Source organism: Hypomesus transpacificus, chromosome 18 (genome assembly GCF_021917145.1).
Source record: "Hypomesus transpacificus isolate Combined female chromosome 18, fHypTra1, whole genome shotgun sequence".
Lineage (NCBI taxonomy): Eukaryota > Metazoa > Chordata > Actinopteri > Osmeriformes > Osmeridae > Hypomesus > Hypomesus transpacificus.
In genome coordinates this window covers 8132556-8144126 of record NC_061077.1, presented here as the reverse complement: position 1 = coordinate 8144126, position 11571 = coordinate 8132556, and the positions used below count along the sequence as shown (strand labels likewise).

At 41.7% G+C, this 11571-nt stretch overlaps 2 protein-coding genes across 3 annotated transcripts; one reads left to right on the top strand and one right to left on the bottom strand.

The window, feature by feature from the left end:
• The first annotated feature begins 275 nt into the window (after window positions 1-275).
• Window positions 276-3513, top strand: plagx (pleiomorphic adenoma gene X). The gene is made up of 2 exons (XM_047041108.1): window positions 276-414; window positions 1593-3513. Exon 2 carries the CDS (start codon window positions 1963-1965, stop codon window positions 3262-3264), a length of 1302 nt encoding a protein of 433 aa, XP_046897064.1. The 5' UTR covers window positions 276-414; window positions 1593-1962; the 3' UTR covers window positions 3265-3513.
• A 2328-nt stretch (window positions 3514-5841) lies between these two features.
• mylk2 (myosin light chain kinase 2) lies at window positions 5842-11557 on the bottom strand. 2 transcript variants are annotated; one of them, XM_047041043.1, is made up of 16 exons: window positions 11198-11557; window positions 10770-11057; window positions 10309-10634; window positions 9990-10196; window positions 9758-9871; window positions 9256-9626; window positions 8902-9101; window positions 8706-8811; window positions 8080-8173; window positions 7892-8001; window positions 7577-7718; window positions 7402-7472; window positions 7120-7248; window positions 6826-6978; window positions 6386-6518; window positions 5842-6156 (listed from the first exon to the last, which is right to left on the bottom strand). In XM_047041043.1, the coding sequence occupies exons 2-16, from the start codon at window positions 11020-11022 to the stop codon at window positions 6076-6078; spliced, it is 2490 nt and encodes an 829-aa protein (XP_046896999.1). In that variant the 5' UTR covers window positions 11023-11057; window positions 11198-11557; the 3' UTR covers window positions 5842-6075. The 2 variants fall into 2 exon arrangements, with proteins under 2 accessions (XP_046896999.1, XP_046896998.1); XM_047041042.1 differs by having other exon boundaries at window positions 7892-8173.
• Between the last annotated feature and the right edge of the window lie 14 nt (window positions 11558-11571).

The window sequence follows — 11571 nt, the reverse complement described above, 5'->3', positions numbered from 1 at the left end:
TCTGTTAAGCAGACATGTAGCCAAACAGAGGATGTGTCAATATTGTAATAAGTACTTTATGTCAGTGTGCACTACACTGTGTACATTTATTATGAGGAAAAGGTTGAAACAGATTGCACATTTTGCAGATATGGCTATTTCAATTAAAAATACATTTAGAATTTTACTTCTACATCCAACTGACAGATGTTTTTGACTAAGGTGGTGTGTCTGCTCAGAATTATGAGAATTGCAAAAGTTTGTCAAAGTGGTGTGTCTGACGTCACGCTCCCACAATGCACGCGCTCTACAACTCTAGCGCCGCACAGAAGGGTCCAGGCCCTAAAAATAATAAATGTAAAATAAATTGGGAAAAATATTTAACTTAAGAGTTGAATGAAAATGGCGTAGAGAGTCAACGTGAATGTTTTGAAGGTAAGTTTTTGCTATGGTTGGAGTTACAGGTTTCAAACAGTCGGCTTCTAGATTAATACAAAAGTCGACCCATGCCGACTTGAAACTCGGTGTCATAGCCTAAACTTGTTGAATAGTCGGAATTTTGCCGATTTTGTATGTATTATCTGCGAATGAAATCGTTTCCATTACCGAAATACATTGTTTTAATTCTGCCGCACATCATTTTTCAAATAATGGTGGTTAACAACGATTTTGCGTAATGATGTTTTGACACTGGATGTTGCCTCGTGAATAGCTTAGCTTATATCATTCGTATGAGTTGGAGCCTAAGAAATGTTACGTGAATTTGGTTGTTTGGATCTTATGCCCTTGCGGAATTATTCATAAAATGCAACACGAATTGCAACGTTTGGGATTGTTTCTCTATCGTACAGGTTGAATTTTTTACTTTATGAATTAGCTAGCAAAACCTCATTACAGTGGTAATTTGACTGTCATTTCCTACTTATTTGCCAAGTTTAGCCTACAATAATATTATCATACTCCTATACAGCTACACAATTCAATATGTTTAAAAACAAATCTTGTATTTTGAAACATCATAAAAATAATCAAGTTCACGAAGTCTCGTACTTCATCCATTTTGGCTCCCACAAGATGGCACTGTATCCCTTTGGCGATTCTCAATAGAATACTTAGAGCGTGTTAATATAAGTTGAAAGTATCATTGAGCCCCGTAACAATAATGACAACACATGTAGGTAATTTAGCTTTATCCAAAGCAACTTGCAGTTTAGTAGATTTATTGCGATAATGTATTATTTGTCTGGATGAAGCATGTGATGCACACGAGACACTTACAAGCAATTGAGTGCAATATTGTCCAGCAGGCCACAGAAAGTTAAGGCATTTGGGTTAATGGATAGAGCATAGACAGATGTTGAAGCCCTCATGTCAATTAATAACATAGACATAACAATCAAGTGTTGCTTGGGAGGTGGGATTTGCTACTAAAGTGTTTAGTTTCAGTTGGTTTGAATGCTATGGTGTATGTTAGTTGTAGCTGTACACATTAAGTGTACAATAATTATATTTAAATATTGCATGAGTTGAGGTGGTTTGCAGTTGGATCACATACCTTGCTCAATTCAAATGTTAGACTACGCCAATGTATTATTTATTTATTTTCCCAACAGGGCTGTGATAAGGAAACACTGGTTCTCTCAATCAACAAGTGTGACTGGGTGAGGGGAACTCTTATACAAGGGATCCCATTTGGAAAAAAACGCACACAAACTCAGTCACCACTTCAGCCCTTTTGGGTTGCTATGGCAGCTGCTTCCACTGGTAAGGGAGGACAGACTACGTATCGCCTGGAGAGGACACGGAACACTAAAGAAGCAACACTCAGCACTCTTTCCACATCTTTCCAATAACAGTACGGCAAAGGAAGGTCTTCGGTTGATGGTTAATCTGAAAGTACCCCATGAGTGTTCTTTTTGTATGGTCAGGCTTATGGCCAGTATCCCTCTGCAGAAGACCCAGTGCTGTTCCCTCTGGTAGAGGATGTTCCAACAGCAAGACCACCTGAAGAGCCACCTGCAGACCCATGACTCTAACAGGCAGGTGTTCCAGTGTGAGGAGTGTGGTAAGCAGTACAACACCCAGCTTGGATATAGACGTCACTTAGTGGCTGCCCACACCCCTGCTGCTTCCCTTCCAAGTGAGCTCCCCTGCCAAGATGGGGCACCCTCTCTTCTAGAGCAGCTGGGGAGTCACAATGACAGGCCTCCTCCATTGGAGGGTGCCACAAACCCTGCTGTAGCAGTCCGAGAGAGGAAGTACTCTTGTGAGCGCTGTGACCGACGTTTCTACACCCGCAAAGATGTGCGGCGCCATGCTGTTGTTCACACTGGACGCCGCGACTTCCTCTGCCCACGTTGTGCCCAGCGCTTTGGCCGTCGAGACCACCTAACCCGCCACCTGAAGAAGAGCCACAGCCAGGAGGCAGCCCCTACACCCTCGGGCACACCCACTACTCCCACAGCTCCTCCTACTCCCATAACCCCATGTCCGGTCAAGGAGGAGCCTAGTCCTGTGGCATGTGACATGGGTCCTGCCTCCAAGGAACCCCCAGAAGCCTTCTCTATGGACATGTACAACTCCTACTCCATGCCCAACATGGCCAACCCTGGAATGGGCCATCATCACTCCCTAATGCAGGGCTCCCTTTCCACAGCCATTGGCGTGGGTCGTCACATGCCTCCTCCATCCCCTCACCCTCACCACCACCTCCAACCCCAGCAGCAGCACCAGCAGGCCTATGGTCATATGCCCAGGTACCAGCATGGATCTACCTCATACCCTCGAAGTGACATGGAGAGCTTCCTCATGGACCTGCAGAGTGGATTGCCCCCACACCTTACAGCTGCCCCTTCTTCCACTTCCTCCTCTGCCTCTCCCCAGAGGGACGTTCTTTCTGAGGCCCAGGGTGGACCTGGGGACCCCCACCTCCTGTCTAGGAGCCCTGCTCTTTCCACAGCCGAGCTCTCCTGTGCTGCTAACATGGACCTGGGTCCTCTGCTGGGATTCCTGCCCCTTGGTTTACCACCCTACAGTGCCCATATGAGTATGGGAGGGCTTGTGATGGGCTATCCTTCTACCTCCACCTCTGCTGCCTCCTCTTCAGCGTCTACCCCGCCCCTGTCCTCTCAGACCCCAGGGCCCTTTACCATCCTGCAGCCTCCACAAGCCCAGGTATCCCAAGGCCCTGGACCCCACCACAACCAGCTACCTCAGGGGTTCAGCAGCCCTGCTATGAGCACTTCCAACTCCCTACCTCGCTATTACCAGGCCTTCCAACAGTGACAAACTTGATCCAGGACACATACTAAACCATCATGAAGAACAGCATAGGAAAAGAGTCTTTCTGCAATGACTTGAATATATGAGTGACAAGTATTGACTTCCAATGTGCTGAAGTTTATTTTGAAATGGGCAAAAAAATGGGAATTGTACTTTGCATGAGCCTTCTTGCTAATTTAGCTTGTTTTGCTAATGTTGCTAATCATAGCCAGTTTGCTTCTTTTTCATACCTTTTTTTTTTTTTTTTTTTTAGAACACAACAAATCACCTCGTCAGTATTACCTCATCAGATAAATATTTGAGAGGAAGGAGATCATAGGGTATCTTACTGCAACCAAAAATGTTTTTATCAAAACTTGTTACAAACAATGGTTGCACTTATTGAAGTGAAGAATGGCTATAAATGGCTTTAAAGCCTTATGTTCCCCAAAATAACTATGTGCGGTACAAAATTGAAAGGAAAAAAAAACTTATTTTCAATAACGTACTGAATGAGTTACTGAGTTCCCTTCGCTCAGTGACAGTATTCACACACTTCCAAGACCAGTTTGCCATGCAAGTTTAATGATGTGTCATGATTAGTTGTTTATACAAGTACTAGCAAAGCTGTATTTACTCTACATAATTGATCTTATAATAGACAATTCATCAAAGACCCAAAACACCAACATATTAACGTATGTCAGAATATTGTCTCTTTAAAAATTGGCTTTCCTCAATGGATACTCAAGTTTGTAGGGGTACATTTAGCCTGAATATTGTTGCTGTGACAAGTTGAAGGTGGCAACTTTGTGTGACAATGTAATCTTGATGAGTTTACCTTACAATAATTTGTTACTGAAAGGGGTTTTACCTTATCTTTTATCCCTACTTGCATTTTAGTGTATCATTTATTATAGGCTTTTACCTAAGCATTGTCATGAGCCTTGTAATGTTGCAACTTATGTCTTAAACTGCTACTGTTGTGCCTCTCTAGGGTGACCTAGCCTCTAGACCAGGTTTAAGCACTTATGACATTATTAAATAAAATAATTGATCTCTTATGAAATGTAATTTACCTCAACAAACATGCGCTCCCTCTGAGAAGAATAGGTTATGATCTTAGTTGTATTTTCTTTCCTAGTTATTTTGGCTTTTATTTGTGCCATTAGGTTTAAAGTGAAATGGTAGATTTTAAGAATCTAAGTGTTCTTTTTTTTATTAGCTAAAATAGACACTATTGACCCATAACATGCTACCTCTGTCTTATTCTGTTTAAGAGCATGGTTTAACAGCCACAAGTGTAACAATTTAGAAGTCTGAAAATATAGGGTATTGAATTGTGGGAATGGGAAACAATCTTCTTGATCATTGTTGTGTGTGTGCTCCTTCACTAATAGTTGTATATCCTCATTCATAGATATGTTAATCCATGCTCATTAAGCATTTGTCCTTGTTGACTACCTCATCGAAAAGTGACAGGTTACTCTCCATCTGTCTGTATAGTTTATTTTTGTCAGTGGAACAAACGCACATAATGTGTAGATATAGCTTTGTATTTAGATTAGCATAGAACATGGAGAAAGTAAGTGTAAGTGGAGTACAAGTAATGTTCCAATGAAACTGTAATGAGTAATTCATATAAAAATGTATTATTCTGATACCGACATTAGATTTAGCATGGAGCTATACTAATGTGCAGGTATCACCACAAACTTTTTTGAATTAGGACAATATTGGTCTAGTTGTTAATCAAATTATAGATTAGAGAAATATGAAAAGGTGAATGGTTAAACTGCTCTTACATATTACTTTGTAATTTGTTGTCAGAACATTAAACAATAAAGTATTCTTTAGATTTTGGTGATTTTTGTCTTGAAATATTTACTTTTCATATGTTTATCTAGTGTCATATGCCTGTTTCCATTCAGGTAAATACTTCAGGTAACAGTATATTTTTTGTTGCCTTGTCACAGGAAATAAGGGGGTGAGGATACAAAATGGATTGCATATATCTGCTTGCATTGGACAGTAGGCACACAATGGTGAATTTAATCTACTAAATGGAATAGGTGTTCTAGTCATCTCCTGTTACTCTTCTATACTGTCCGTTCTGTAGCAGCTCACGTGACCTATATACATTACACGGAGTGCTCTGTCGGCATTTTCTAGATATTCGACTGTGGAACATCAAAACTGCAATTCCATGCTTCAGAGACTTTGTGTCTCTTGGCATCATTTCAAAGGGATACAGGTTTTTCTGGCTATATGATCTGTGGATTTTCCTCCACCCTTATCAGAATTTGCAGTTGAGTGGCTAGTTTATACCGATACTGTAGCCACTCAATTGCAAATATTTGTGACAATGCAAGTCTATGCACAAGCAGTTTGTAGTTAACCTGTTCATTCTTTTAATTTGTTAAACATATGTTATATTTTGAATCATTCATATCACTGGAGTTCAATGTATAAATAAGTGGCCACAAAGAAAAACATATATGATTATTTATTTAAATATTGAGTCAAATCATAAGGTGCAGCAAATTACATCGGAAACAGGATCTCCAATGTAAGTTCTAACATTAACAAAAAAAAAGTCCGAGTCTATTCAAATATTTTTGCCTTTTTGCATGCTCATGACCTGGATACTTTGGATTTGGAAGGGGTCTTTCCCACCAATAGTTAATTGGTTTGTCCAGTTCCACAAAAAACTGTATTTCTGATCTTGTATGTTGAGTATCTTGCAGCTGGTGTGAGCAAGGACAGGTTTTAGAGCTCTGCCGTGGAGATCATCTATGACAGAGGCTTTATGCAGAGGCCTCAGTGATCACAGACTCAGAATCCCAGAGAGGTTAGAGAACCTGAACTGCTGATTTTCTTGAATCTGTTCGCTGCTGCTATTGCAATGTAGTTTTTCTGTAAAACACAACACATTTAATAACATATACAACAAGGAAGATGCAATACTGTATTTGTTTAATTGGGCAGATTTATCTTTGGTAAAAGGCATAATGTGAAACATGCACTGCAGCCTCACATCTGAAATCCAAGTGTATGTGTTCAGGTTTATGGTCGGGACATTGTCAGTGGTCTCACTGTGGAGCAGTATTCTGCGTGAAAGTGGTGCCAAAGCTGTTTTACTGACCCTCCACAACCTCTTGGCCATGTATTTCTTCAGCAGGACCTGGGATTTGAGTACTATGTTGTTGTGTTTAGCCTTCTCTGAGATGTTGTTGAGCCAGGGATGCTTGAGACATTTGGCAGCACTGAGTCTTCCCCTGACCAATCAGAATACATTTCCATTTAAAGGTATAACTGTGGAACACTGCACATTTCAAGGAAAAGATGCAGGCATTTGAGAACCCATGCAAGGAATAAGACTCAGTCACAGGCAATAGCATAAATATGGCAATGCAACACAAACTTGATTTATTTTACCCAATTTAAGCCTTTATAGTTATAGATGGGCATATTAGAATGGATATATCTCCATACTATCACATGGTAAAATACATGTTAATCTGACACCACATGGAAGGAGCATGAAACCCCCAAAAAGTATCACATGTTGATTTAGCTTCTCACCCCTTCTCACGGATAAGCAAGTTGGAGATAAAGTCCCTGGCCTCTGCTGAGATGTGCTCAAAAGCCTCTTCCTCAAAGTACCAGTTGACAGCCAGGACATTGTTGAGGGTTTGGCTCTCATCGTCACCCAGGAACGGTGACAGACCACTCAGGCTGCACAGGAACAGAGGAAAACATTGTACCAACGCACAATAGTGCTGAAAACTGCAAAATGCCATTCCATTTTCATGACAGGATAAGGTTTATAATGCATTTCATTATGTTGAAAGCTGAATCAATCAGTATAGAACTCACAGCATGTATGTGACAACTCCAAGGGTCCACATGTCAGTGGGGAAGGAGACAAAGTCAAAGTCCACTACCTCCGGGGCCAGAAACTCAGGTGTTCCGAAATTTACACGCATCTTTTCCCGTGGTTTGTATCTATTTTTCAGAAAGAAAGAGCCACGAGAGCCATGAAGAAATACAAAAACAAATATTCAAGGTAAACTCAATATATATGCAAGGCACTTGTACTTCTTTCAACTTTACAATTTAATGTTCAACCTTTTTAACCGAGAGAAGAGGGTTCTTTACCTTCTTGCTAAACCAAAGTCAATTATTTTCACCTGATGGCTGGTGCGATTCACACAAAGGATATTCTCGGGCTGTTGAAAGACAACACAAACTTTATGGAACATATTATTCCAAGACAAATTCACGTAGTACACACTGGTTCATGGAGACATGACACTGTTCAGTTGCACCTCACCTTCAAGTCAAGGTGGAGAACAAACATCTGGTGCATGTAGTGGATCCCCTCGCAGATCTGTTTTACAAACACCATGGCATCCACCTCTGTCAAAGGTGTGCTTTCATCTACGATCCTATCAAACAACTCTCCACCCTCAACACTGAACAACATATCCGCATGAACAAGTGAATCAATGAATTATTGGTTATACAGTGTTGGTTATCAAACACAATTCTTGAGAAAATGTCTGTTGTTTTCAAATAGTTAAAATATGGCAGAACAATAGTATAAAATAGTATGAAAATGGAAAAGGGATGACATTCAGCTTCTTACTATTCAAGGATTAACACCACTTGGTTCTTTGTCTCAAAGGCCTCATAAAGCTGGAGGATGTTTGCGTGATTTAACTGGTTCATCACCTGCACCTCGTTCATGGCCATTTCCTGTGAGTGGCGAACACCCCAGCATTGAAACCATAGATATACACACAAAAGATATACAAACATATATACAAGTCTTACCTTTTCTTTCGAATTTCGTGTGTTGATGACTTTGGCTGCCAGTTTTAGTACAGATAACTTCTCTGTACACCGGTGTACTTTTCCAAAGCGTCCACTAGATCAACAGAAGGTTATCTTTAGTCTATTACAGTACATGCATATCAGCTACAATACACATTCCTGATCAGAAGGTAGTGTTTCATAATCTTTTCCCCAATTCAGACACTGATTCAGCAACAGTACCAAACCCCCAGTACTAACAATCTAAGATGAATTAAAAGTGGCAGCGACTGGGGCACCTTGGTGGCTCACTGGGTAAGAGTGCATACTACTGAGACTAAGGCCTCAGCGCAGGGCCCGGGTTCAGTTCCAGCCCAGGCCATTTCCTGCATGTATTCCCCCAGAGCTCCCTTCTTTCCTTTTAGGAAGTTGTTTCCTATAAATAAAGTTGACAAAAAGGCTCCAAAACACACCTGGAGAGAACCATCATGCTTGTGATTCCACTAGCATGAGCAACACAAAGGAAAGGAACAAACATGACCAGTCAGTGTATCAATTAGGCTAAATCCAACCCATATCTAGTATTCCAAATACTTGTTCTGCATCCGATTTTTGCTCTGTTTGCTGGTCTACCCATAGTAGCTCACCCCCCAAGGATCTCTTTGCTGTGGACGATGAAGGCATCCGAAGGAGGGTTGGACCGTAATGCTACACAACGATGGAGGAAAGGAGCTGGCTGTGGAGGAACATCATCTGCCAGAGAGACAGAGAAAATTATATTCAGTATGTGAGCGATGCATGCACTTACACAGTCAGTACATGTTATTTTGAGTTGTCATTTACCTATGACTTTGTAACATGTTTTTGGTGGGGTCTTGGGTGTGGTCCTGTCTGGTGCAGCAGCATCAACTCTGATATGGATTCCACTGGCTGAGCATGAGCCTGAACCAGGACCAGTCCCTCTCACCGTACTGGAGCTCTTCTCCTGAGAAGTGCCAGGGGCTAAGAAGACAGGTGGAGGAACAGGCCCAGGGCACTGGAGTCTGTGACCATAGACAGAGTACTAACGTCAAATCTAACACATTTTATAATGCAGTAGAATCCCATAACATTTTTTCAACAACAGTTGAGTATGGGGTCATGCCACAGAAACTCAACACTTCCCATGATGTTGAGGAGTCTATGGTGGGAGTTTACCTTTGCAATGACTCTGGACAGCTGTGGACATGTCGAAGGGAAGAGCTCTCAGTGGTTGTTGGTGTTGGAACAGACAGTACGTACTTCTTTTGTGGCACAAGCTGTGAAACTACTGCAGTTGGTTTGATGACAGTCATGACAGTAGTTCCTGTCTTTGGAGGGACCTGCATTGACTGATTCGGGATGGCATCCACAACAGCCTCATCCTTTCCAGAGCTTCTTCGAGACTCTGCCTTTGATTGTCCCATCTGGGAGTTTTCAAGTATTTGGTGGTCTGAGGTGGAACCTCTGTCTCCTTTCTTTGGAGAAGCAGGTAGAGGATGTTGTTTTGTACCATGCTGTTGTATTACTAGATCATTTGTGGTGTCCGCCTGTATAAGAGGAGCCCAGCATCCGACAGAAAGATAACACTTTTAGTATTTGTTGAACTCAATACACAATTTGTCAAATATTAAAGGTGTGTATGGTCAGGGGACACCACAGCTACTGAATGACTTCTGACCTCCACAGATTTCCCTCCGGTGAAAACAGTTGGCCGTTCTGATGCAGATCCATTCTCTCCTTTCTTTGAATGAGCACTAGGGTGGGACTGTGTTCTAGCCTGTTTTATATCCAGCTTATTTGGGAAGAAACAATTAAACAATCAAAATTAATGAAATTAAAGTATTAAATGTAAAATCCCCAATACCTTAATATATGTATAAAATGAAAGAAATAGAACATGAGATGAGTACCTTTCCAGTTATTAAAGTGGGTGTGGTCTTATATGGTACTGTTGTTACAGCTGTTGTCACAGCCACTGGTTTGCATCTGACCTCTTGAAGATTCAATCTGATTGGTTGTTCTCCCATTGAGGACTCGTCTCCTTTCCCGGGAGGAATGGTGCCCGTTTGCTGTTTTTTACCCTGCTGTCCAATATCCAGTTGATTTGGAGTGTCACCCTGAGTGAAGGAGAAAGCACCACTGATAAGACACTTGCTTAGATAGCCAACACATTTTGCTTAAGACATATATGCATCATGTCTTTAGGATAGATTAATGGACAGAGAGTACCTTTGTAGTAATTGATGTTTTCTGGATCTTTTGAGAGACAACTGTTGATGGGACAACCACAGTAGCCATGACAGTTTCTGCTGTTCCCTTTCTCTCTTTTTTTCTTTTAGACTCTGCCATTGGTTGGACTCCAAGCTGTTGGAGGTTTCCTCCAATTGACTGCTTTTCTGTGGGATTTCCATCCTGGGCTCCAATTGACTGCTTTTTTGTGTGATCTCCATCCTGGGCTCCCATTGACTGCTTTTCTGTGGGATCTCCATCCTGGGCTCCAATTGACTGCTTTTCTGTGGGATCTCCTTCCTGGGATCGATCTTCCACCACCTTATCTACAGATCCCAAGAAAAAGGACATGGGTAAAGTTTGATGGTCCGGGTATCACCAACATAATTGAATACACAACATTCAAATATCCTGTATACACAGCATTCAAATATTCTGTATTTGAGAGGGACATCATGTACCTTTTACATGCCCATCTAGGGAATTATGCATCAAGTCAATTCTCTTCTCCAGTCTCTCCAGAAGCCTAGACTGGTCAGAAAGATGTCTCTCAGCTGCCTCCCATCTAGAGGTGTGCAGACTGCAGGTGGAGCAGATAGGGCAGCTTCCATTTCCTCTTGAGAAAAGCTGATCCAGCTTGTAAGAAAGGTTATCTACTTTGGCTTCCAAAGAAAGTAGGCTTAGAAAATGAGCTGGACTCTGTTCAGAACCCATCTTTATAGAGTCCAAAGTGCGCCACCACCAGCAGTCTTGAACAGAAATAGTCAGCAATCAGGGCCATGATCGAGAGGGGAAGTCCACATCAGGCTGTGACCCCCGGGCAGTTTATTGCTACTTGCAAATACATTCATTAATTTGTAAAATTTCTAGAACTTAAGGTGGTACGTACCTGTGGTTTTGAGGATCACTGAAGAGAAAATAGAGGATGTTTGTAAGACGCATTGGAAGTATTGTTCCCATGCAGAGGGGCAGAGAATGGCTGGCAACCACTTAAATCACTGCTCCAGCTTCAGGTCCAAAAATAGGCACCCAAGGGGAGTAGGGGGACTGGAGTGTATTACAGATAACCAAGGTATGCAGGACAAGCATTACACTGCTGAATGATCCAGGATGGGTTGCACTAGTCATTCAACATCCCTCCATAAGAATGTACTAATCTACTGGATTTATCAATAGGCTTCAAGATCAACTAAACATTGGTTTGGTTTAGTTACTGAAAGATGAAACCCATCTGTTGCAATAACAGATGGTGATGCAACAGCC